The sequence below is a fragment of the Rattus norvegicus genome, chromosome 8 (genome assembly GCF_036323735.1).
Source record: "Rattus norvegicus strain BN/NHsdMcwi chromosome 8, GRCr8, whole genome shotgun sequence".
Classification (NCBI taxonomy): Eukaryota; Metazoa; Chordata; class Mammalia; order Rodentia; family Muridae; genus Rattus; species Rattus norvegicus.
The window spans coordinates 73,053,370-73,081,258 of NC_086026.1; the positions used below are offsets into that span (position 1 = coordinate 73,053,370).

Below are 27,889 nucleotides of genomic sequence, written 5' to 3' on the forward strand. Positions count from 1 at the left end.
CACTACCAGCCTTCTACCTCCATGCCTCTTCTTTCTGGATCAAAGCTTTTTAAAGCAGTTCCCATCCTAAATGGTAGCAAAAACCCAAGGCCCTGTACATCCCAGGCTTTATGAGACTGGAGAGAGTTTCACAGACAAACGGGCATTCCTTTCTGCTCAAGAGAACGGACTTCCAATAGTAACTAAACCAAAGGCAGATTCACCAGGGCACTGTGACCTCTGACAGTAAAGAATCCTTCCAGCAGGGAGACGGAGGCCTCCAGCCAGCCAGATGGACAGCACATCAGAAGAGGGTGACCATGCCATCCTGTGTAAGCTGGCCCCCTAGGCTAAACAGCTTCTTGGTCAAAGCCCGAGTTCGTGAAGCAGACACTACTGAGAGCAGAGTGGCTTCAAGGCGAGGCTCCCTCGCTGGGCTCCACGACACTACTTATTCCACACTGAGGCCTCCACAGCAGCCGTCCTGTGGTTCACTCTACACTGTGGCCTGTCCCACCCTCATCTCTTCTATCTTAAAGTCCCTACTGCCTCCACCATTTGACTTGACACTCACAGCCTTGCAGGAACAGACCTCCTGCCCATCTGGACCAGGAGCTCCGGTGGGCAAGGAGCCCCAGGTGACCTCTTGTACCTAGAAGGGGTGTGGTACTAATGGGTCACATCTGGTCAGAAGTATGCCACAGCCATATTATTAAAACTCAGGGGGCAGAGGCAGGTGGATCTCTGTGAGGCCAGCCTAGTCTGCAGAGAGTTTCAGGACAGCTGGGCTACACAGAGAAAACCCATGTCAAAAACAAACTAATAACTCAGTATATAACAGAAAGCTACGCTCCGCATCTGAGAAGATGTAGGCGATACACAGGGACCAAAGGCCACCCTGTAGCCAGTTGAGTCCAAAGAATCCACAGACACACAACACGGGCAGTCAGCAGAAATGCTCCCTCAACAAGCAGCAGGTCTAACAGAGCAGAGGATTGATAGATCCGGCTGCCGGTCACCTGAGCAGGGCGGGGAGCAAGGAAGTGCTGAGGCTGCAGTTCTGTTTCTTTTGTTGTTGTTTTGTTTTCTTAGTATAAAAGAGTTTATTGGGATCTAGAAAGGGGGTAGAGGCAGAGAGGTGGGGACTGGGTCGGGGGGAGAGAAAGAGAGGAGAGGGGAAGAGAGAAACGGGAGGAGGCTGGCTGGGAACACATGGTGAAAAAAGAGGGAGTAGGAGATGGAGAGGAAGGAGAGAAGGAGGGAGAGGGAGGGAAAGGGAGGGAGAGAGGGAGGGAGAGGGGGAGGGAGAGAGGGAGAGAGAGGGAGAGAGGAGGGAGAGAGAGGGGAAGGGAGAGGGGAGGGAGAGAGAGGGAGAGAGAGGGAGAGAGAGGGAGAGAGAGGTGGGAAGGGAAGAGGGAGAGGGGTAGGGGAGAGGGAGAGGGAGAGAGGGAGGGAGAGGGGGAGGGAGAGAGAGGGAGAGGGGGAGGGAGAGAGAGGGAGAGAGGAGGGAGAGAGAGGGAGAGAGGAGGGAAAGAGGGGGGAGGGAGAGGGAGAGGAGGAGGAGGAGAGAGGGAGAGAGAGAGGGAGGGAGGGAGAGAGAGAAGGAGGGAGGGAGAGAGAGAGGGAGGGAGGGAGGGAGGGAGAGAGAGAGAGAGAGAGAGAGAGAGAGAGAGAGAGAGAGAGATGCTGCAGATCCTGTGTTGCTCGCAATGTCCAGCAGACAAAGTCACACCTGTGGCTGAGGCCCAGGTGGACACTGGCCATGCTAGGATAGTTGGTAAGGTCAAATGCTGGGCCCTGGCAGTCCTAACAAGCTAGGCTCTGACACTTCTCAATAGCCAACTGAAGTGTGTAGTGAAAGCAGATAAAGAGTTATCAGTGTGACCAAACTACCACACTGGGAACAGGAACAATGAAGAGGTCCCCTCCACAGGCCATCCTCAGGGACCTGACACGAAGTTTGTATTTAAGTAGAAAGCAAGAGATGTTCAGAGCTAAGCAACCCTGCTTGGGGTGTGGACCCACCTGTCACTGACCTATCAGCAGCTCCGGGGTCTCCAGCAAGATGCTCTGACAAGCTGTCAGAGCTGTGTGACACAACTCTTCTTTCTCTGGCTGTCAGCCTCTTTCTTCTCTCAGCTGAGACCTCTGGGAAATGCCAATCTCTTGGGGTTTGTTGTATAAGTAGTCATGATAGCCAAAGGGAAGGGGCACGGCTGTATCTTTAGAAACCTCTTTCTTGTCAGGATGGTTACAGAGGGACTTGCATCTATCTACCCAACTGCTATCAACAAGTGGACATTTTATCGACACCAGATTCCCTGGGAAAGCACACAGAGCTCTAGGGGCAGCCTCCTAGAGCAGGCATGAGTGGCAGGACCTTGGCTGGAGGAGAGTTCAGTGTTTTCACTCAAGCCTTGTTGTTCACTACTGAATGAATCTCTGCTGGGGGTCATCTGGGTCAAAAGCAGTCAGGACCAACTGGTCTACCTTTTAGAGCTTTCTGACATCCACAGTGTCAGGGAGAGATGCTACTATGCAGTGTGTTGACACTGTCTTCCTCCTCCTGAGTCTGCCCCTCAGGGCCCGAGACAGCACATACCTGAGGAATCATCCCTATAGAAGAGACAATAAGGGGCATGAGTGAGGCCACTGTCAGAAAGGCCTTTCTCTCCACATGAAACAACATGCAGACAGGGAAGCTTTGGGGCTTCCACTATTCCTGCAGGACAAAAGCAAAAACCCAAGGAATCCCAAGCAGCAGTAATACCTGTCAATCAGCCTATTCGAGAGCAAACTGAACTAGTACCCGCCATTCCCTGGAGCTGAGGCTACATCACACTGAGGGGTGAAGAGGGCTGCATAGTGACTAGCCTCAAGTCCAGGTTCTTGAATTGATGAGGCCATCAGAGATGCTCACAGCCATGGCTAGCTTTGGTAGGATCTGGCCTGGATGTGGGACTGAATACAGAGGAGCCCTGTGGGATGCTTCAGGCTGAGGAACCATGGATTCTGGAGCAGGGGACATTTCAGCATGGGTATGTGTGTTTGTTTCTCATGAGGAAAATGAAGCCATGAGTGAGTGTCTACTGAAGATAGTTCAGAGGGAGCTGTAACATTGTTCTTTTACTCCAGGAAGCTCTGAAACCATCAAACATGAGAAACGCATACAATGAGGCAACCCCACGAGTGGCAGAGGCTCCCTTCACAAGGGCTCAGGAACTGCTACTCCACAAGTGGCAGAGGCACCCTTCGCAAGGGCTCAGGCAGCACTCACCCCTATGCCCCCTGATATGGGCCTTCATATTGCTGCAGCCCATCTTGCAGGAAAGCCAGCTCCTTGGCCCAGATCAAGAGAACAGCCTCTCAAACTGTAGGCAGCAGCAGGACTAGGGTTGTGGGCAACAGTGTACGGGGGCTGTTACATACCACCTGAGAGAACCCCACAGTCTGGAAAGAAACAAGGATGGGCAGAGGCCCAGACTTATGAGGAAGACACCCTCCTTTCTTCCTAGCCAAGGCCACCCCCCAAACTCCACCCACAACAGGTGGGGTGGCAGCTTTATACATCAGGTATGTCCCTTTGAGCCACCCCAGTGCACCCCACATTAGCCACAGTGTTCTGCTACCTGGGCTGGGTGGGGGGAGAAATGGAGGAGTGTGTCAGCAAATTCTAACCTAGCTGTCCTTCACCTCTTAAGGAGACTGCTATTTTCTTTCCCTCCAGAGAGAACAGACCTATGCCCACCCCCCCACCCCCCCGTCCCCACCACGGAAATGCCTCCTTCTTTAAGGAAGATACCCTCTGCACGACATAAAACAGAGCTCATGGGAAAGGCCCCAAACATACCTGGTCTCCTTGGTCTGGACTGACTCCTCTCAGCCTGAGCCATGAAGAGCCCTCCAACCTCACTACCACTGACCAGCTGCCTGCCCTGTTCATCTGCTGTAGGAAGAGAGTTTGTTCATCAGGTCTGTTTCTATTAAAGTGCCTACTATGTGCAAAGTACCTGGGTCTTCCCAGTGTCCTTTGCATGACTGAGATCAAGGACGACAGGCCGTCCTGTTTTGCTTCAGGCTCTCTTTTCGGAACTAGTTTTTCCTGCCTCACCTTGCCTTAAAGAGGTAACTTGGAGCAGCTGCTTCACACAACCAAGTATCCTATCAAGTACTTTATAAATAAACTAGCTTAATGCATTAGTTCTGCAGGAAAGAGACTGCATTTCCTGAAAGAAGATCGTGAAGTCCCAAGAGGCTCACTGTCATCCACAGGTCACAGTGACAAAGGACAGCACAGTCAGAAAAGAGCAAGCCTAACTTCCACAGTGTGACACCATTGATCGCCAGGTAGACGTGGAGGCTGAGGCCTAGGTTCTAAGTCTGGTTCCTTCCTTTGCTATTAATCGGACATGTTAAGCAAGGTTTCCCGTCTCCAGGAAGTTTCCTACTCATCTCACACAGGACCCTCCTCACCCGAGCATAAAGTGCTACAGGCAGTTTTCACTCACGTTCTAGAAAATACCACCCAATTCTGAGACTCCTGAATTTCAGAGTCATTCTTAGAATGAGTTAATATAAGATCAGAAGATATGAGGACGTTCTAGAAACACCAACGTCTGGGGAAATTTTAATTTTTCTTTCTTTCTTTTAAACAGTGAGAGAAGCTATGCAATCAGGCTGAAGGGGAGGGACACAATGCCCTTCACAGACTTGCCAAGTCCTGCCACACTTTCTTGACATTCTCACCTTTTACCAGGCCCACTGGGACAAGCTTGCAATACCAGACAATCTCTCGGGAAGCTGAGGCATGACAGTCAGAAGTCTAAAGGTAGCCCAGGCAACTTACTGAGGAGGGGAAGTGAGGTTCAGTGGCAGAACACACGCCTAACATGCGTGTACTCTGCATGGAAGGCCTGTCTATGGGAATGTCCCACAGGGTGGCAAGCCAAGGCCAGGCAAGGGAGAGAAGCAGGAGCAAAATCGTGGCAGACTGACGGAGTCTATGTCACACGGACGATGGGTGTCACTCCTGATAAGGCCTCATGAGCCAATCAGTTGCCATCTGGGACATAACTTCCTCTATACCCAGAAGGTGCCACCCAGCCTGGGACCTGCAGACACAGCAGGCAGTGAACAAGTTCCCTCACTGATTTGACTAAGTAAAGACATGGGGACAAATGTTTTTTTTTTTTTCAAAGCACACTTTCAGAAAATAGAAAAACAAACAAAAAAACCATTCCTATACCAAACTCTTTCACAAAGTGGAAACAAAACACCCCCAAATTCAAATAAAATAAAAATTTTAAAGTCCCCCAAATGTCAACATCCATTTTTTTAAAGATTTTATTTTATTTTTTAATTATGTGTCTGTCTGTGTCTGTGTGTGGTTATGCACACATGAGTATGGTGTCCACACAGAGGCCACAAATGAACATCAGATCCCCTGGTTATGGCTGCCCTGTATGGGTGCTGGGAACCAAACTCCTGCTCTACTGAAGGGTTGCAATGAGTCCTTTCTTCAGCCCCAACAGACACATCCCTTTGTATCCTTATAACAAAATGCCACCAAGTCAGAGAAAGGAATTCACTACTGAAACACACACACACACACACACACACACACACACACACACACGACAAAATGAACATGCACCATGTGGTTCAACTCATACTGAATTCAGGAGACACAAGCTAATGCACAGTGTCAGGGTGCTGGCCACCTGGCAGGCCAGCTGAAGGGTGACATTACCAAAGAAGGAAGGCTACTTTGAACAGTTACATTGTCTTGATTGTTGCAATGACAACAGGTGTGTGTATCAACATAAAAGTCCTCATAGTGTACATTTTAAGTGTTGGCTAAATATCAATTGCACCTCAGTCTACGTGTCTAAAAGAAAGACTCCCCAAAACTCTGCTGGGAGGTCAGTGAGAAGCTGGACTTTTAAAGGCACAAAGCAATTGACTGATTAGGCCGCAGTGTGCCCCTGCCTTGCTCACTGCCTAGCCAACTCTGAAAAGAGTCAGAATGACACTCTAGTGATCTGCAGGGAGAGGTGTAGCCTAGAAAGACGAGAGGGACACCCTCTGAGGAGTTCTCTGAGCGACTAGCCAGCGATTGAATCCAGTGCTGCCTATCAACATGGCTGTCTCCCGCCCACCCACATGCTTCTTGCAGGCTTGCCCTGAGTCCACTTCACGAGATCTCTGGTTGCCTAAATGCTGAGCTTTTGAGCCTGCATGGCACAAGGGTTATTTGGTGTAACAGTTCTCAAACGCCATAAGAATCCAGACACTTCAGCAGTCGCTCTGGCTACTGGCACCCCAGGCCCAGCCTCTCATTCTAAACCAGCCAGAGAGAGATTTCCTGTCCATCAGGAAGTTCATCAAATTCAGCAGCCGGAAAACGTTCAAACAACTCCCAGGAGCTGCTGGGAGTCTGTCAAAAACTAAAACATGAGTTTCAGGAGAGAGTGTTCAGTAGATGAAGGGCTTGCTGTCCAAGCATGAGGACCTGAGTCCAATCCCCAGAGTCCATGTCTAAAACAACGAAACCAAAAAAACCAAAAAGCCCACCAATGGTCACACTTGGAATCCAAGCACTAGGGAGACACAGGCAGGTAGATCTCTGAGACTCCCCAGCTACGTAACCTTGCCCAAGTTCCAAGCTAGGGAGAGATGCTGCCTCAATCAAAAGGTGGACGGCATCTAAGGAATGACACTTGACGTGCACGTGTCTCGAATGTGTGCACATTTATGTGCAGGAGCCAGAGGTCAACCTCAAGTTCAATGTGCAAAGTATTAGAAACTCTGGAGTCCTCACTCAGCCCTTAATGCTGTCATCAAACTCATCCCCTCAAGGCTCAGGAATCTACTCGGCAGAGGAGGTAGAAAGATTCTAAGAGCCAGAAATGGTGGAAGACGCCAGGGAAATAGCATCTTCCAGACACAAAAGGACAGATCCACAAAAGGACAGCTCACAGTGCACACAGGCCTGTCCAAGTTTAAAACAGACAAAAATCTCAACCCTAGGAAGGGAAACCGGACACGAGTCCTAACCCCCTAAGAGGCTACTTACGACGGACATCTGCTGGGAGAGAGAAAGTGCGTTCTCTCCAGTGAAATGTCACCAGGTGTTTCAACCCAACTCCAGGGCAGGGCCCATGCCCAGGAGCAGTTGGCCGATATAAAAGGGACTCCATGGCTATATGTTTTGCCTTATTGATTTTTATTTTGTTTTGGTTTTGTTGTATGTATATGTATTTCACTTTTCATTTTCTGGTTTTTTTTGTTTTTAGGGGGGATTGTGTATAGTTCTTTTTTTGTTTTTGTTTTTGTTTTTTTTTTTTTTGAGAGAGAGAAAGAACATAAGGTTGGATTGGTAGAAAGGTGGGGGATCTGGGAGGAGTTAGGGGAGAAGAAATAATATATTAAAACATTGCATAAAAATTTAATATGAAGGCTGGAGAGATGGCTCAGTGGTTAAGAGCACTGACTCCTCTTCCAGAGGTCCTGAGTTCAATTCCCAGCAACCACATGGTGGCTCACAACCATCTGTAATGGGATCCGAAAACTTCTGGTGTCTGAAGACAGGGACAGTGTACTTACTCTATGGTGTACTCACATACATAAAATAAATAAAATTCTTTTAAAAAATTTAATATGAAATCAAGTAATTTAAAAAGTAAAATAAAACGCAAACACACACACACAAAGATGCAGGCCCGCCATGTGCCGTGGTCAATGCTGGCTGCTCTTCAGTACTTCCTTCCGTTGCTCCTGATAGGAGGGCAGATATGCCTGGCCGGCTTCCTCCGCTCCACTCCAGCCCTTTCCTGAGAGAATGCCTACTCTGGAGCTTCTACTTACCTGTGTGGATTTCCAAAGAGTCTTTGATGGCCAGAGACCCAGTGGGCCCCAGGTTGTCACCTCACACTCCCTCCTGAGACTCTTCCTGCCGCCTCTCTCCTAGCTGCACCCAGAAAGAAACATGGAACCTTTGAGTCTGCCAGCATGAATGGGACAGGGCTCACCCCAAAGCGTCAGGCAGGAAGCTGGAGGAACAGAAGAGCCTTGAATACAGCCCATCCCATAAATATTTATTGTACAAATGGCTGACAGACTGAAGCCAACTCAGAGCCTCCTCTCTCCCCTTCACCTCACTGCCCCACTAGTGGTCAATCCTAGCAACTTCCGGACACTTCCCACTGCCGGAAAGGGACACACACACAGAAGACAGCTATCCATTAATTGGTCTGGGCTGGAGGTCAAAAATAGGCAGCGGCCCACAGATGTTTTGTTTGGCCTGCAAGTGTTTTGTTTTGTTTTTAATTTTCAAATCATTTGCCAACTTTTAAAAGCTGGAAGATTTCATACGTAAACCTAGGCTTTGGTCTTAGAAGACGGAGATCTGGCAACATGCTGCCTCCCCTGGCTGACACCCAGTTGCCAGTGCCCCATTAGACTTACAATGAACCTCAAGCCACACACCATTTCTGACAGGAGGCCCACTTCCCACCCACTGCTCAGCCTGTGAACACCGTGGCTTGCAGCACTTGCTGACTTCCAAGGGGGTAATCCCCACTCCTTATAAACAAAATGGAGCCCAAAGAACTCGGGAAGGGCAGCTGTACCCACTAGCTGGTTCACGGCAGTTGGATCCATGCTTCCTGCCCTGTGTAATGATGAGTGGTATCTTCTTCCCGCTCCTGCGACTGTCACCCTCACTGGACTTAGAAATGCCCTGTAGGAAATGTCCTGTGAATATCTGTAAAGTATAGTCCTAGAGAGGCTTAACTAAAGAGCGAGGTCCCACCCTGAAGGGCTGGGGTCCTCAAGGAATGAAAAGAATAAGGTGAACACACATCTCCCCCCATCCTCTGCCTCTCCCCTTCCTCCTTCCCTCCCTGTCCTCATCTTCCTGACTTGATGCAATATGATCAGCCACCCTGTGCTCTAACCATCATGCCCTCTAGCCACCCTCAAACAAACCCTTCCTTAAGTTGCTTTTGTCAGATAGCATGTCACAACAAAAAGAAGAGTAATACAGAAAACGGGTAGGGCTGTCACTGTGAGAAAAACAGACCGTGTGGCTTGTGAGAGGTATGTGGAGAAGTACCACGCTGAAGCTGGAGAAACTCGAAATGCTGTAAGCAGAGTATAACAGGCCATTTTGGTAGGAGCCTGGGAGACCAGCCAATAAAAATTCAGACCTCCGGGTCCACAGGGGAGCAAGGACTGTATGTAGGCATCTGGGCTAGAGACAATTCATGTGGATTCAAAGAAACTTACTGTGCTTCACCCAAGTCTTACTAGGGTGAATCTGAATTCAAAAGTAAGAGATTAGGTTCCCCTGGTGGAGGGAATTCCAAGATAGCATCGCATCCAGACTGTGCCGTGGCCACTGTTCACAGCCCTTTCTCACAGTTAGGGTGAGGGGAAAGTATGGAAAATAGAGTTTGGTGAAGAATCCTATTACATATACAGAGAGTGTGGCTGTAACTTCAACACTTTACAATGGGACAGTGAGAAAGCCACCTCAAGGACCAGGCCCCAACTGACATGGTCTCAGCTTGTGATGATGCAAGTGTATTAGAAAGGAGAGACAGAGCTGGAGAGATGGCTCAGCGGTTAAGAGCGCTGACTGCTCTTCCAGAGGTCCTGAGTTCAATCCCCAGCAACCACATGGTGGCTCACAACCATCTGTAATGAGATCTGATGCCCTCTTCTGGTGTGTCTGAAGACAGCTACAGTTTACTCATATTAATAAAATAAATAAATAATTTTTTTTTTTTGAAAAAAGGAGAGGAGAGACCATGAGCTGAAAATGTTGCAGAACATGGCAACCTACAAGAGTCTTTCCCACCTTCAGGCACGAAGGGACCACTGTGATCCAAACAGGGCAGGCTCCATCTTGGGCTGGCAGCAGAACTTGGTATGATCCACTTGGTGCTGGTTTTGAGGATGCCACTGGTGCATGTACCAAGGTTTCAGAAAGCCACTAAAGCCAGGCACTGTACGGCAGGGTCAGATTTCCTACAACCACACCCCAGGAGGTATGATGGTGCAGTCTAAGTGTCAGTGGAGACCCCAGGATACTGGAGCTGCCAACACTGTGGGGTCTATGCCAAGGGAAGCTGTAGGCTTCACAATGTAAAACCAACCTAAGGGGGTGTGGTTGCCCGAGACAACTAGAGCCCAGATGATTCTGCCACAAGTGCCACATGCCAAACACAGAACTATGGTATCTGGTGTTCACCCTGCTGGGTTCTTGTCTTTCTTTGGCCTAATGTTTTTCTTGCCCTGCCTCCCTCCCTCCCTTGTAGAATGGGGAGATCTACTCTGGGTCAATGTATATTGCAAATATATAACTTTTTATTATTTTATAGGGGCTCACATTTAAGAATTTGGGCTTTGAACTTGTGAGCATTGGAGTTGTTCAGATTTGGGGAATTTTGAGGGACGGACTAAATGTACTCTGCACTATGAGATGAACATTAGACTTTAGGGGCCAAGGTAGAAATAAGGTTATGATTGAAAAGTGATGTATTTAGGTATGACGTTGACAAGGAGTGTATTTGTGATGGTTAAATTTGTCAACTTAACTACATTTAGAATCAAATATGAGACACTTTTTTTGGCATATTTGTGAGGGCAAATCCATAGAGATAGGACTGAGACAGGAAAACCTATCCTGAATATGGAAGGCACAACATCATGGACTGGGGGCTTGGACTGAGTAAAAGGAAGAAAGTGAGCTGGGTGCCAGCATTCATCTCTCTCTGCTGCCTGACTTCAAGATGACCTGCCACCTCATGCTTCTACCGCTAGGCTTTCCCCATCATGATGGACTGTGTTCCCTCAAATAGTGAGCCAAAATCAAGCCTTCCTTCCTTAAGATACTTTTGTCAGGTCTTCTGTCATGGCAATGATAAAAATAACTTACAGACTCACTCCCTAAGGCCCCCTGTGGAAAGTAAGTCCCAGGGCCTTACTGGGACTTACTCCTGGCAGCGTAGACCAGATGGTCCATGGCCAGATTACATGGCCAGATTCCTCAGCAGGTACTCTGCTTTCTATGGGTGTATAGCCTGCTGATCTCTAGATGTTTTCTGGCAGGGTTAGCTCCAAATATCCTCCAATTACCAGAGCACTGTAGGACAGCCCTCCTGAGCCTGGGGAGCCTCAAGGAAAAGGGGAGTCCATACTTTTGGGGTGAATGAAGGGAACAGGGAACAGGGAGAAAAGCAAAGAAAAAGGAGTTCCCATCAACTTGACCTCCATGAAGCAGGAAAAAGCACACACACACACAGCACATGTTCAGAGGGAAATAGTGACACACATCCTCAGTCTGTCCCACTGCCTCCTGGCTTCCACCCTCTTATATCAAACAGTTATTTAGGGAACAGTTTCTACCTAGGGCTGCCTTATGCTTGGTAAGTCAGGGTTAAGGAGAAAACAAATGGTTCTGACACTTTGGAGCTGTTAATGTGTCCAGAGCCTTAGCTGCAGGTATTCTTAGCATCAGAGGGAATGTTTGAGAAGGTTCAGAGAAGGGACACAGAGGAGGAAGGGCCTCTCATATGCAATGTAAATTCCAGCTGCCAGCCAGCATCAGGGCCCTGATTCTAACTATAAGGGACGCCTATAGTTAACTCTGCATCTCTAAAGGCTTAGAGGCTGGGGAGGGGAGACTTCAGCAGGGACCAGAATAACTGGAATGCTCGGCTGCCCTCAGTGAAAAGCCTGGCAAGAGCAGGGCAGGAAAACCAGAATCACTGTCTTGCCCCTTCCCCCGCCCCAGAACAACTGACCTCACTAGAGCACACAGGACATCTGCAGCTTATTTCTCCCCCAAATATAAGTAGAAAGAGACCCTGTTCTTAGCATCCTGGAGATCTGAGTGACCTTAAGCCCCTAGCCTTCTTCTTTTCCACGATGAGAGCATCTCAGCCAGAATGGATTTCCAGGTGCCCTTCAATGACTGCCTTAGATACCCAAAGCCTACTTTACTGGGCAGCAGAGACCTCACACCAGTGGTGCTCTGTGCTAACTGCCCTTTCAGCCCAGGGCCCTTAGAGATTATCTTATAACAGGACAACAGGAGGGGAGGTAGGCCAGGACAGCAATAGTTGTCGTAACACTGACCAAATTCTACAAAATGGTCAAGAGAAAATACCAGAAAGCTAATACCAGGGCCCAAGAGATGGCTCAGCATGTAAAGGAACTTGCCACCAAGCCCTGGGGGCCTGAGTTCAATCCCTGGGAACGACACAATTGAGGGAGAGAGAACATTCCCCAGTAGTTGTTCTCTGATCTCCACCAGTGCACTGTAGCATATCTCTCTCTCTCTCTCTCTCTCTCTCTCTCTCTCTCTCTCTCTCTCTCTCGCTCTCTCTCTCTCTCTCTCTCTCTCTCTCTCTCTCACACACACACACACACACACACACACACACACACACACACACTCCAACCTTGGATTAGGAGGGTCGTGAGGGAGACTTAATCACCCCTAGAAGGAGTTTAAATTTTTTTCAGCTGGTTTGTCTCTAGGTTGCTGTCATCCATGCAAACACCAACAGTGATGCAGGATGCCTGACTTGTGCACAACACACTCATCTGAAAACAGTCCCAGGCCAAGTGGGCAGGAAAGAGAGGGAATAAACCAACATAAGAAGACAGCACCTCACCCTGCAGAGTGGGGCTGCAGCTGCTGGGCAGCAATCTCCTTCGTGGGAGGTAGATACCATTCACAGGGATGAGTTCAGTTCCCCTAAGCACAGCCACCCCACGGAGCACCTCAGCTGCCCCGACTGGGAAGGACTCCCCTGAGGACACTGCCATATTTACAAGCTGATCTCTGGTACCAGAAGGCTTAACCCTAATGTCCGGTAGGGGAGCAGGGTCCCAGGGACCAGAACTGCACAGCCATATCATGGGTACGGCTTCTGTTGCCCGTGTATGAGGCTGTCCTCCAAAAATCTGGACTCTACCCAGGGAAAGATAAAGCTGGACATTTTTTAACAGCCTTCTAGTCAGCAACTCTGAGGACTGATGGAGAAATAAGCCCAAAAGGTATGCACCTGTGAGGGGTTTCTGACTCCCCATCCACTACAGTGTGTGCCTATGAGGGGCATCCCAGTTCTTCCTATGTGAGCCTGGAGTTGCTCCTCTGGGATTCAGCCCTTCAGTGTTTATGCATCTGAGGTTCAAGAGAAGAAAAGAGGAACCCCACAAAAAGGCAGCATAGTCCTCTCTAGGACCACACTGAACCTTAACAACCGTGTTTCCTCTGCAGTTCCAGAGAAGCCCTGGACACACAGTCTTTGGCAAGCTCTCCACACTCCAAGAAGCAAAATAAATGGGCCTGGTGGTGCAGGCCATGAAGTTGAGGCTGAAACAGGAGGATCACTTAAGTCAAGTGTTGCCTGGGCTACAAAGCACTCTCAAGGCCAGGTAGGCAAATCTGTCTCAAAGAGTGAAAAGGCGAGTGAGGATATAGGTCAGTGGTAGAGTGCTTGCCTAGCATGCATGAGGTCCTGGGTTCAAATCTCAGTCACACACACACACACACACACACACACACACACACACACACACAGAGAGAGAGAGAGAGAGAGAGAGAGAGAGAGAGAGAGAGTGTGTGTGTGTGTGAGAGAGAGTGACTTGCCATCCTGGCCTCACAAACATTCTGACCACATTACCAGAAGAAAAATCCAATGAGAGAAATTAACAGCCTCAAACAGACTGGTAATAGCTAAAATTACACCTCTTAAACATTTGTTGAAAATAAAAAACAGACTGAAGTAGCAGATTTCTTGGCAACATCAAGAACTAAAAAATTTGACCAGAGAAAAAATAAATTCCACAAAGGGGAAAAAAACCTCAACACAAAAATTTAAAAAAATCAGCCAATGAGAGCTACTGCCTGAGTATGGACAAAAAGAATCAAGTCACACAGAGATGGGCAAGACAGGAAAATAGGATTGCCATGAAAGAAAATTCCAGAATGGTCGAAGCTAAAATCAGTATCAACGAAGAAGCCAAAAGGAACCAAAGCTAGGGTGATGGCTCATGGGTAGACAATGCCCAGTCCTCCCGGGCTCTGAGTTTGACTCTGGGATGAAAAGGGGACACATGAGGCAGAGGGCACTGAGTCTAATAAACTCAAAGAACAGACTCCAGCATTGGCTGTGGTACACTGAAAATGGCTGTAGTATCAACTGGACCTGTAGAGCCCATGTCCTCTGGCTCTGAATCAAATAAAAGAATCTACTAGAGCTGGCATGGTGGCGCGCATCTGTAATCCCAGCGCTCAGGAGGCTGAGGCAGGAGGATTTGGAATGCAGGGCCAGCCTGAGCTACAAGGCAACATCATCTGAAAGGACTTCTGTAAGCTATCTGCCAAGGAGAGCTGCAGATAGGGAGTGGACCCAACCTGGGGAGAAAGGGGATGGATAGGGGACAGACAGACAGATGGACAGGCGGACACACGCGCGCACACGTGCGCACAGGAGTTGCAGGCAGTGAACATGGAAAGTTAGAGCCATGGAGCTACAGAATTTGGCATTTGCCCTGCTAGGTTTCGGTCTTGCTTCGGTTCAGCATCCTCACTAGGCTCCCATCCCTCCCCTTTGGACAGGTGATGTATATTCCATGCCCTCGTATGCTGAAGCATGTGATCTGCCCTTTGATTTTACACGGGTCACAGTTAAGAGATCTCCTTGAATCTCAGAAGAGACTCAGGACTTTAAAAGTCTTGCAACTGAAAGACCACGATGACTTCCAGAGTTCAACCACATGCATGTGCACCATGACACCGCCATGAGCCTTGGGATGTGGGAACTGGAGTGTGCTGGTTTGAATAAATGTTCCCCCTGGTCTTGGGCAGTTGGTGGGGATTTGGGGAAGTTTAGGAGGTGTGGCTTGGCTGGAAGATGTATGTCTCTGGGGCGGGCTTTAAAAGTTGGAGGACTTACATCATTTCTTAATTACCCTCTGTGTTGTGCTGGCTGCGTAGAATGTGAGCTCTCGTGTTCCTGCTACGATGCCTTCACTATACCAGCAGAGACTCTAAGCCCATGTTACTGAAACCCATGTGATCACTTCCATAAGTTACATTGGTCGTGGTGTTTTATCACAGCCAACAGAAGAGTAACTAACACAGAGGAAGGGGATAAAGTGGAGGAGAAAGGGAGTAAGGGAGAGAGGGAGCGGGAAAGGCAGGGGGAGAGGAGAGGGAGAGGAGAGAGAACTCCTACTTGACTGACAGAGCCCTAAAGAGACTGGAAGAGCCCTAAAGAGTGAGATGTCCTTGTAGACACAACCCCATCCACTACTTCCCTGACCTTAAACAAGGACTTCCTCTAACACTGTAATACAAGGATGGGTGACTGCACAGGCTTAGGGTCCATCTGCTCAGAACCTCACAGACGGTCACCAGAACAAGTCTCAGAGACAAGCCCCAGTCTACAGGAACCTACAATACCCTACCTTCTGCTCTCAGGGACAGGGGAGAAACTACCTGAGGAGCTAGAGGTTAGGGAAAGAAGAGGGCACTGAGCAATTTGAGTCTTCTTTGTTCTAAATTTTCTACAATTAGCCTCTAATCGCCACAGTGATCAATAGGGCGGAACGTTTTCTAAAAGCAATGGGCTAATACGGGAGCATATATCCTTATGACCATATGTATGCACATGTCATGGCACACATGTGGAGGTCAGAAGACAATCTGTGGAAGTTGGTTTTCTCCTTCCATCATGTAGGACCTGGGGATTGGACTGGGGTTGTCAGGCTGGCTGGCAAGCCTCCTTACCCTCCAAGCCATCTTGAAAACCTTCTCAGATGGAATTCATCACATGAAAGGTACAAGTGGCCCTGGGAATTCAAAAGGGCACAACCTTGAACCTCAATTAAGTAGGAGTATGTGTGGTTTTGCTCACACACACACACACATACATACACACACACACACACACACACACACACACACGGTATATATAGGTACATGCAAGAAAATCACTCATACATAAAATAAAAATAGGTAAAACCTTTAAAAAGAAAAAAAAGAGAGGGTGTCTAGTGAGTCACGGTGAAGTTGTCCTCTGACCTCCACACGTGTGCCTCCCCACACAAACACGCACATAGGCACACAATATAGAAAAAAGAAGGTTCAAAGAGAGCATCGTGAAGTCCCTGTTGGTTTTCCGAGGGCTGTTGGCAGAGTGTTGTCTTTAGGAGAGAATGCCCGAGTCTGTCTCTACTCCTAAGGCCACAGGCTACAGGGAAACCAAAACCACTCTTGTGCCCCCCCCCATCTGCTTCTGCTAGAGTTTGGTGTGTAAATCCCCAAAGGTTCTCCCAACCCTATTCTAATTTGTAGTTAATTACAAGGAACCATACTGACATTCATTTGGGGGGGTGGGGAGGACACAAATGGAAAACACTAATGACTTTGCAAATTAATTTCAGATTTTCCCCATTGTTTCTGGCAATAAGATCATATTCTGTTTTCCCTCTCATTGTTTTTTAGAGGCAAATGGGAACATGTCCCACCCCCCAAAAATGCATTAAAAAATTCCAATTAAGTTTTTCTGGAAAACGAACAATATCTTATTGGCATCTGGGGCAAACTTACTTCAGAGTGAGGAACATTACAGATGTAAGTTGGGAGCCACCCAAATGGGCCGAATGGGATGTGGCTTTCCTCTGGCGAGGAGAGAGAACCATCGAGAAGGGCTTTTCCCATTTCCACAAGCAGTTTGGCCAATACTTCCACAAAGACAGCTTATCTCAGCAGCCAGTAAGGAAGGCACCACACTGCCGGCGAGGCTGTTACATCCAGCCCTGGCTATCACACTGGATGGGTTGTAAGGGAGCTGGACACTGAGTTACAGGAGAGCAAGCAGGATTGGGGGTGGGGTGGGGGCTGCAGCACTGCCAGTGGGAAGAGAAACGCCCCAGTAAGCAGCACAGGATGTCCCAGAGATGAGAGGCTAAGGAAAGTCCGGGGTCAAAGGTGGAGGAGTTACATATGGAGAGGCAGACTCTGTCCACCCCCAGAAAGAGTGTACTAGAACAAAGAGAGTGTACTAGAACAAACAAACTGTAGCAGGTTTGCCAGGAGTGCTGAATGGGGGTCTTGGTAGCTTGCAAAGAGCCAGTCTCTCATAGGACCCATGCTTCCGGGTCACTCAGAAGGTTAAGTACAGAATATCCTTTGACCCGTGCAGCAAGTTGGCAAGGGCGACAAGCTAAACCTGTGTGTACATCCTCTTCCAGGACAGGCACAGGAGTAGCACCTAGCATATAGCTAGTGAAAGATAACAGACCCAGTCAAGGCATTTCCCACAATGCCTTCTGCTCTCAACCCTTGGAGGCTTCCTGCAGGGACCCTGCAAGAAACACTAGCTGGGGCTGGGGGTATAACTCAGTGGGACAGTGCTTGTCTGGCTGAGTCCTGATGGGAGGGAAGAGAAGAAGGGATGGGTGTGGGGGGGGAGTAGAGAAGAGGAGGGGGGAAGGGAAAGGGAGGAGGGGCTAGAAAAGGTAGGGGAGATAAGAAGAGAAAAGAGAAAGAAGAGGGGGAAGGAGAAAGCAGGAAAGAGAGAAGGGAGCAAAGCCCAAGGAAGGGGGAAGGGAGGAAGAAGAGGAGGGAGGAGGGAAGAAAGGAGGAAGAAGAGGGAAGGGAGGAGAGGAGAGGGAGAGGGAGCACTCCACTGCCACTAGTTGCTCTGGTTTCAGTCTTTTCAAGAAGGACCTACAGGTCTGGGAGTGGGCGAGGGCACTCTAAAGAGTGGATGGTCCTGGGGTTGGGGATTTAGCTCAGTGGTAGAGCACTTGCCTAGCAAGCGCAAAGCCCTGGGTTCGGTCCCCAGCTCTGGAAAAAAAAAAAAAAAAAAAAAAAAAAAGAGTGGATGGTCCTTACGTTTTCATCTAATCAAAGATAAAACCATGAGCTGTCCACAAAGACCCCTGGCAAGGGCTGTGGGGACAGAATTATTCACCCTGGGAGTGCTCACTTCTCGACACTCACTTCCTGTTCCCAGCAAAGAAAGCTACTATGTCCACACAGGGAGATAAGGCGCGTCCCTGCCCTCTCCGCTCCCCTCACAAAGCCAAAGGCTCACTAGTCTCTCCCTAAGATGTCTCCCCACTGTGTGGCTGCCATCTCTAAGTGCAAGACCGTCCTGTAGGCAGAAGTTTGAAAAAAGGTTCTCTGCCAATTGGCACAGGCTGTTAGCTCCATGAGAGAGGCCCGCAGCCTGAGCCTGCTCTGTGCTTGAGGGGAGAGAGTAGAGCAACAAAGGAATGCTCTCAGGAGCAGAGAAATGCCCTAAGTGGGGACTGCCCCACCCCTTCTCTGTCCTGTTACTACACCAGCCTTAGCCAGGCAGGCCCTGGAAAAAACATGATCTCCTATGCAGGCTGACTCCCGAAGAGGAGGGTGGATTGGCCATCCCTGCCCTAGGTCATACTTGGTGAGGACCTGACCTCTGTGTTACCGTGGGTCAGGACTAGGATTCAATCCATGGGAGGTATAGGTGAGGCACAATGACTAAGGCGCTGGAAAGTCATCCTGTGAGTTGCGTATCTTTAGGAAGCTACACATCCCTGAGCACTGGTCAGTCATCCCCATCCCCACCCCCATACAAAAGGACTGGGAGGAACACCTCAACTTGACTCTGGTCCCTCACATCCGGATCATTGTGACAATTCTTAAAAACCAAACAAGCACAATGAAAGACCCAAAAGGCCTGAGGATGTAGCTCAGTGCCCAGATTTCCTGCTAGCTGATAGCTCTGGAGAGAGAGAAAGAGAGACAGACAGACAGACAGAGACAGACAGAGAGAGACAGAGTCAGAGACATAGAGACACAGAGAGACACAGACAGAGGCAGAGACATAGAGACACAGAGAGACACAGACAGAGGCAGAGACACAGAGACACAGAGAGACACAGACAGAGGCAGAGACACAGAGACAGAGAGAAACAGAAAAAGACAGAGACAGAGAGACAGAGAGAGAGACCCTTAGTCCTGAAGTCCTCCCACTTCCAGTCAGTAGCCATCACTCCTGACAGGGGACTGCCACCCTGAGCTTCCCTTCCCGTACCTATAATGGGGTGGCTGTGGGCTGCAGTATGGCGGAAATACACTGGGGCAAGATCTGTGCAGGACGAGTTAACAGGCCAATTGTGTTGCCCAGAGCACAGTCATTAAATTCCTGTTGAGTGAGTGGGTGGACAAGTGACCATGCAAATGCACATGCATTCAAGGGCTTGCTCAATCCATCCCCACATTCTTGGAGGTTCCCCAAGCAGAAAGTCCCGCTGCTCTGAGGCACCAACCCTCTCAGGTGGTTGGGGTGGGGGAGCAGGGCGGGGGTGTGCAGCCAGCCCTCTCTACTTCACCCTCCTCTCTACTGTCTCACACCCCAACCAGCTACCTGTAACCCAGCCCAGCCAAAGCCTAATGTGTCAGAAGCCTCAATTGGATGGAATGTCTTTGCCTGGCCCCTGACCCTACCAACTCAGGCTTAGGCCTTCTGAAGCCACGGAGTGTCAAGGCTCCAGGCTCTGCCACCTGACCCTCATTCTAAAGCCACACCCTGGAAAGCTACATGCAAATTTGCTTTCTCTGTACAGGGGATGGCGACAGGTAAACAGGAGCTATCTGGCTTTGGGGTCAGCAGGTCCTGGCTCAGGTCCCAGCCCTCACTATGTGGCCTTTGGGACTGCTGCCGAGCCCTTTGAACTCACTTCCCATTGGTCAAATACACAAGGCAGGCAGCCACTAGATCAGCTCCTGGGAGGACTGAACAGAATCATCAAAGCTGAGTGTGTAGCCTGTGGAACACACAGAGGTGCATTCTCTCCCTGCCTCCCTCCCTCCCTCCCTCTCCCTCCCTTCCTTCTTTTCTTCCTTGTTTCTTCCTGGAGAAAATAAGAAGCTCAAGCCCACACTACTACTCACTGGCTGTGTAACTCAAGTAAGCCACAGCCTCTGCTACCCTCCTAAAAGCAGGGGACACTAGCAGGCCTAGTAGATGCAATAAATGTACTATACAAAACGGTGACCTCTAGCCACACACAGTGACTGAGCCTCAGTTTCTCTGGCTGGGGTCAAAATATTTTTATTTACTTATTTGTTTATTGACTTATTTGTTTCTAATTTTATGTGCATTGGTGTTCTGCCTGCATGTATGTCTGTGTGAGGATGTTGGATCCCCTGGAACTGGAGTTACAGAGCTGCCTTGTAGGTGCTGGGAATTGAACCCAGATCCTCTGAAGAACGGCCACTGAGTCCTCTCTCCAGCCTCAAGGCAAAATACTTAAAATGACTTTATAACTCACACTATATTTGTCTATCAGACATCCCCAACCTAGAATTCTTAAAAACCATTACAACAATGACCAAAAAAAAAAAAAAAAAAAAAACAAACCCTTGCATAGAATTCTTTCCCCAGATAAAGAGCAACCTCTTCTTGAGATAAGACTCTGACTGGCCTCCAGCTCTCTTTCCTTCTAGCCCAAGTGCACGTCAAGACACAAAGAATCTTATAAGAATATACAAACGTTTCAGACGTGGCAAGCGGTCACCACATACCTGGGAGAATGTCAATGGGCTGTGTGCTCCCTAGCTTCCTCAACCCTCACACAGCCCCTTGAGGAAGTTCTATCCCTTCACTAACACAGACAGCTGGAGAGAGCACAGCAGCTAAAAGCACTGTTCTCACAGAAGTGTCAGGTTTGGTTCCCCGTTCACAATCACCGGTAAGTCCAGTTCCTGAGATCTAAAAACTTTTCTGACCCTTGCGGGCATCCGGCACACACATGGCTCACATATATGCTTTCAGGTAAAATACTCATATGCATAAACCCTCTTAGAAAGAAGAAAAGACCTTAGGGGCTGGAGAGATGGCGCAGTTGGTGAAGTGTCTGTCACACAAGCCTGAGGGCGCGAGTTAGGATCCCATCATCCACGTAAGGGCCAGTGGCGGCCTGGAACACAGAGGTGGGTCTCTGAAGCTCACTTGCTTGCTGGCCCAGCTGGATTAATGTCATGTGCTCTAGGTTCAGTGAGAAACCCTGCCTTAAACAGTATTGTGGGGTGTGACAATAGAAGACACTCGATGTTAACTTCAAGCCTCCACGTGAGTTCCAGTATACACATACCTACAGGAACACACACACACCACACACACACACACACACACACACACACACACACACACACACACACACACAGAGTCAAGGCTCAGAAAGGTTAATGACTTGGCCAGTGCTATGGAATAGGTCAGGAGCAGAAGACGGCATCCAAACCCAGTTCTGACTCTCACGTACATGCTCCTTTTCACAGGCATGTAACAAAGCAGGCAGCCCATACACCATTCTCTACATCACACATATCCTACCTTGTAAGACTTCTAATATCCACCCCACCCACACAAAAGATTTCCCAGCAGGTCAAGAATAAAGGCCATTTAAAAAAAAAAAAAAGAGTCCATGTGGAACCGTATCCACGAACAGCTGGGCCTTGACTAGTTCAGACTTAGTCATGTTTCCAAAGTGATGGGAACGGCCCATTTTATTTTACGACCTTTGAACTTCCTTGCCAGGGGACTGGCCAGAACCCAGAGGCAGAAAACCTGTGAGGCCTAGGGTAAGTAGATATATAACCAGCCAGTGAGCCACCAGTCCAGTCAACCCTCAAGGCAGGGACAATGGTGCAGCTTCTGAGACTTGAGACCAAGGACACACACAGGATAATAAGAAGCCTGCAAAAAATGTAATGTCACAAGGCGGACTGAGAGTGAGTGGCCTACTGCCCTCTGCAGGCCTTAGCTCCCAGAAGAGCAGAGACAGGTGACCAGTCAGTCACCTGCTTCAAGGGGAGGACCTACCTGAGGAGGATCCAGGACTGAGGACTAAAGACAAGCTCTTTTTAAAGGTGGTGTCGGGAAGGCAGAGAGGGAGGAGGCAGAAAAACAAAATGCCAGTAGACGATTCCCATTCAACCTCAGACAGGGTAAATATTTGCTCGTCCACTGTGAGCTTGGCTCTGAGAGCATCCTCAGCTTGGCCGCCTGGGTTCACACTGGCATCTGGTCTTGATTTGAGGCCCAAGGCAGCCAGTGTTTAGCCCATGGCACTGAGTCCAGTCTCCTGCTTTGTCTGAGAGCTAAATGGAACCCACTGGACAGCAGTGAGAGAACACCCACCGTAGAGGCCCTGTTGCTCACACACAGGCATCAGGCCATGCTGGCAATCAGGCCGCCTATGCAGGCTGTGCTCATCTCTTCCCCGGGGAGTACATGGGAGGCACATGGCCTCCACTCCACAATGAAGAGCCTAAGATACAGCAAAGTCTTTCTCACACACACACACACACACACACACCAGTACCACACCACCACTAGAGCTAGCCACACTATCCACAAACTGAAGGAGAGATTAGCTCTTCAATAGATTGATTTCCTGAGTGACGGCCATGGATAAGACTGGAAAAAGTCATCTTTAGGAAGTGGCCATTTAACACAGTATGACAAATTATAGCATTTTCATGGCTGACATGGGTTGACCGTCTGGAGCCTGGGAAGTCTGGGGTCTGGGCTCAGTGGATACACGCCACCACTCAAGAGGTAACAGGGGACACAATCTCCTGATGTGTAAAGAAGGCTTCAAGAACATCTGGCTTGACAGCCCTCGACAAGATAGAAGTAAGCCCCCCAAAAGGTCATAAAGGTCACCTGTACCCACTACAAAGTGAGTCACATAAATTCTGACACCAGAGGAATGATAAAACCCAAACATCAGCCCAGGGACTCACGGCTGTCCATCAATGATTGCTTCTCAGGGACGAACGCCTCCACACACTGGCCCTGCCAAGACAGATAACTCTTACTCAAGCGAGTTGCTTAACCTGGCCTGTGTGTGGGTTCCCAGGCCGTGGTCCCACCCTGTGGGAACCCAGCATGTGGGGTTCCCACTTAAGTGAGCGGCTGGAATCAATCACCCCAGGGCCGCAGCTCTTACCCACATGTTGCTCTTCTGGTCAACGCACTTGAGCTGAGCGGTGACCTAAGCCGGCCCGAATCGGCTCTGCAGCAGGCCTCTGTCATCCTCCTTCGGTGAGCAAAAGGCTCACATTTCAGGCCATTTGCTCCCTTGGGCATGACTCAGAGGACTCAGCTGTCTTTAAAAAATGCTTTTCATATTTCAAATCAAAAATAAATACCACGCAATCTGGAAGCAAGCCACCACAGATGTCTACTGAACTATAAAAGTGAAAGGGGCTGAGAAGGCTGAGAAAGTGGTGGGTCATGTTCCCCTGTGCTCACTGCCGCTGTCCACAACGGGATGGAAGGTCACGGGCTAGTGTCTGGTGTGACCGGTGACAATAAAGGCAGGTGGCACGCATGTGTACTAGCATCGGAGTTGGGGAAAGCAAGTGCCCTTTGGGTTTGTCCAGAAATACCACCTCGCAGAAGGTCCCTGTGAACGTACTGGGCATTGGAGAAGGTGGTTGGTGTGGGAGCTGGTGGGCTGAGGTGCAACGATACAGCAAAAGAGAGAGGTCAGGGGTGTGAGGCCTAGCAACAGGGGCTGGGTCAGCAAGCTGCACAGAGCTGTGCCCAGTTATCCATCCACAACCATTCACCCAAGCTTACTTCTGCCCCCTGCCCTCTTGGCTTCCCTAGTAGGTGCCCAGAAGAGCACGGGTCATGCTGACGTGCATTCTGGGAAATGCGTAGCTAGGTGACTTACACTCAGTCACTGCCGCACTGCATTCTCTTCTCCATCGAGGTGGGAGCTGTGCACATATATGGTATAACCTCTAACTCCTGAGGCTACAATGAGCAAAACAACCAGAGATTACATCACACACAGGAGAAAAACGACACGGCCAAGAGATGCATAAACACAGGGTATTTGACTCCATCAGCACAATGTGGCAGCGTTTGTGGGCAACGTTTGGCTCTCCAGTGCGCCTCAGTGAAAAAGCTTGTAGCCTGATTTGTAACTGTGGCTTGATTTGCGCTTCAGATACTTGCTGGTCAGTGGAAGCCAGCATCCCTGCTCCCAAAACTCACAGGATGAGGCTCCAAATCATCAGGGCGTACTTTCTACAGTAATGAAAATATAATAAATATGCACACCAGTAGTACACGGTCTGTTATTCTCTGGGTAGGACTGCATGTGCTCTGTTTTTATCCTACTGGCATGAGAGTCGGGTTTTTCCACACCTATATCACTTGACATGTGTGTGCAAGACGGTGTGCTATGGCAGCCATGACATAACCAATGGTGGGAATTCTTTCCAGGCCCAATACAATCCTTAGGAACAGCTGTTGTACGTGTAGCCTCTTGCTAGCCAAACATCATTACGTAGCACACGAGGGTAAATTCATTGTGCTTTGCAGTGACTAATGCACCTTCTTGCTACTCAGTGGGAGACAGCCATCCTCATTTCTAGCCTTCCAAGATGAAGTTTCTGAGTCTTTAAGGCCAGGCCTGCGTTCCTACCTTTGTCAAAGTCAGGGTCCTCTGGCTGAGAGCCTCCCTGGCTGCCCTTGAAATGACACTTTCCCAGCTCTTCAGATGCCCTCGCTTGGGCACAGAGTAGTGAGGTTTTCAAGGCCACATGAAAGCTGAAATCATACGCGGAATTTTACACTTTCTCCTACAGCAGGCGTGGGCAAGGCTCTGCATCTGTGGGGCTCACTGGCTGACCAGCACAGCCTATCCAGAGGGTGGGACTGGGTAGAACGGTATCTCACACTCCCAAGGACAGCTAAGTCCCTTTCTTTCCTGAAATCACTTAGAAAATATTTCCAAAATGTACCCATCTTATCTTTTCTCAAAGAGTTCCTTTTCTCTGAAGGTACTTAGAATCTTAGATCTCTCTTTATCTCTCTCTCTCCTCTCCTCTATCTCTTCTCTCTCTATATGTGTGTATCTGTGAGCAGCGTGTGTGTGTGTGTGTGTGTGTGTGTGTGTGTGTTCCTATTAGTGCATGTGTGTATACTAATACACATCACACACGCGTATGGAGGTCAGAGGTCAACTCCAAGTGTTGTCATTCAGGAGCTACCTACCTTCTTTTTTAAACACAATTTCTGGGGCTGGAGAGATGGCCCAGCAGTTATGAGCAATGCTGTCTTTCCAGAGAATCCAGGTTCGATTCTCAGCAGCCACTTACAAGTCTCCACAGTCTGCATTCATTCCAGGAGATCTGTGCTCCCTTCTGGCATTGTGGGCACCAGACATGCATATATACATATATACTTACATACATGTAGGCAAAAGACCCATACATATAAAAATTTTAAAATAATCCTTTCAAAGTAAAATAGGACAGGGTTTCTAAGTGGTGTGGAGCTCACTGAATAGACTAGGCTGGCCAGTGAGAACCCAGGGATCCACCTGACTCTGCCTCCCTGGCATGGGGATTACTAGTACCCACCGTTGCACTCAGCTCCTGTATTCCCATGCTGGGACAGAGGATCTGAAGGCACGTGTGTGTGTGTGTGTGTGTGTGTGTGTGTGCGCACACACACACACACACACACACACACACACACTTTAGAAAGACTATGAGCTGTTGGAGGCCTTCCCTCAGTGGCAGCTGGGTGGCTGACAGCTTTTTGTGTGGTTTCATTCACTAGTGTTCTCAGCAGCAGATAAGGGCCTTTGGCCGACCTCATTCTGGGGACTGAACTCGAGCCCTTATCCTGGGCTCTCACCAACAAAGCAATCTCCCAGCCTAGGAAAATAGATTGTCTGTCCGTTTGTTTGTTTCGAAGGCTGCCCATCCTCTGTTCCTTGGGCCCAGGATTAGGTGAATATTTTCATCACAGAGATCAACAAGCCTCGAGGCACCTGGCACCCTGGCACTCTCTGACCCTGGCTTCCTTCACAGGACACAGCCTTTCCACAAAATAGACCAGAGCCTGGCTAGCATTTCGGCTGTACCGACAGTACACCAAAAAGCCGGGAGACGGGAGTGCTCTTTCGTCTTTTCCTAGGCTTGCCGGACACCATTGGGACCTTCCTATCAAACCTTTCCTCCCGGGCGGTGGGAACTCAAGAAGTCCAAGAGTTATAACAGAAACATACTTAACCTCATTCTTTTGGAACCTTCAACATAAGTCCAACTTAATCACCCCAACTTTGGGGTTCAGGGGCACCAGGTGGTGCCAGGAGATGACTGCTGGACTTGGGGAGAGGTGACAGCAGCACCCTGCACACAGTTAGTTACCCTGAAACAGGCACTTATTATATACCAGGAGTGGGGTGAATCTCTGGAACGCATATGACTTGGTCCTCAAAACCAATCCATGGGATTTGTCACTGTTTCAGAGATGATAAAGGAGGAGTAGGACACCAATGTCACAGCGGGCAATCTTGTGGCTTCCTCTTCACAGGAAGAGGCGGGGTCTGGACAAAGAGCTACACAACCCCCAAAGCCCTGTCCCCTTCCTAAGATTATCAGACAGACCCCGGCTTGAACTGAAGCTTAAGAGCTACCTCATTCCTTGCTGGTGGCACGACTCTCTCCATCCACTTACTTCTCTGGGCCTTAGTATTTTTCATCCAAGAACAGCAGATATATTTGGGAGACTTCTTTTGCTTTAGTCACAGATGTTTTAGGGAGACCTAAGAAAATCAGCCATCTTACTGGCAACCTTAGAAGCTGAATGGACAAGGCCCTGCTGTCCTGCCTCCTTCCTGAATGCTCTCATCTGCATAAGAGAGCCCTGAGCCTAGCTGCCCCTGACTAAGTATAGCTGTCCCCTGTCCCAACTCTCCCTCCCCACATATTCTCCCTCCTGCCCATATGTAGCCCTCCATGGTTTCTAGGAGCTGCCCATCCAGGTCAAGACACAGGGAAAAAAGGGAGCAGAGGACTAAAGTGTCCTCAGAGTTCATAGGCAGGCTGATGACTGGGGCCGGAAGTGCCAAGGGCCCTTGCTGGCAGCCAGCCTGCCTCACAGGCTGACAGGAAATAGGAGAAGACAGCACTGAGGCCGCGTGGAAATCCCCACCGGGCTCCACGCCGGGTTGTGACTCAGAGTCCTAGGCAGCCAGAGACCTACCCTCCCACCCCAGCCCCCCAGGCAGGGTGGAGAGGAGGCCACAGGAAATAGGTCACTATATCTCTATGCACAAAGATGCAGGGTTTGGCATCCTCCAAGCTACAGATAGCAAGGTGTGGGGCACACACGAAGGGCGTGAGTTCAGGGATCCTGAACCTCACAGAAATCCCAAGTTCCTTTCTAAAGAAAGTTCTGCATCAGCAGCTGCAGAGATCCATCCTTCTTTTAAAGCCTGCTCTCCAGAGACTCAAGGGTTACATGAAGGACGGAGCCTACCATCTCTCCAGAGGCCAGGCACTCCCACTCCACAGAGCTCAGCTCTCTTATGCCCTAGACTGGGTGAGCTGACTTCTTCAGGAGATCCCCCAAGAGCCTGTCCAACACAGTCACCATCCTAACCAGGGACCTCTACCAGGTCTCCCTGCTTCAGTCACAACAGCCATGTGTCACAGAGGTCACATCTTTTGCTTCCAAAAAGGAAACAAACAGGACTCAAAAATAGACACCACGATGTGTTATGAGACCAGTGATAAAGCAGGGGCTTGAGATACAAGAAGCTCGTCCCTCCCCTGGTCCCCTCTGACACCCTAAGGAGCTCCAGACCCTGGAAAGTGCCCAGTGTCCTGCACAGCTCCTGACACTGACTCAATCAATTTTTTGTCTTTATTTTTATTTCAAACTAGCATCTCACTATGTAGCCCTAGCTGGTCTAGATCTCACTATGTATACCAAGCTAGCCTTAAATTCACAGAGATCCATCCACCTGCCTCTGCCTCTGCCTCTGCCTCCTAAGTGCTTAGAAGAAACACATGTAC

General features: G+C 49.2%; 1 protein-coding gene across 3 annotated transcripts in view; it reads right to left on the reverse strand.

The window, feature by feature from the left end:
- Positions 1 to 27,889, reverse strand: part of Smad3 (SMAD family member 3) — a 110,121-nt gene that overhangs the window by 31,166 nt on the left and 51,066 nt on the right. Inside the window, exon 1 of one of the 3 annotated variants that reach the window (XM_039080896.2) lies at positions 23,011 to 25,441. The exons of the other annotated variants lie outside the window; for them this stretch is intronic. Within the exon in view, the coding sequence (XP_038936824.1) occupies positions 23,011 to 23,150 (140 nt within the window). The 5' untranslated portion in view covers positions 23,151 to 25,441. Of the gene's footprint in view, positions 1 to 23,010; positions 25,442 to 27,889 lie in introns of those variants that run through there. 3 annotated transcript variants of the gene reach the window in all.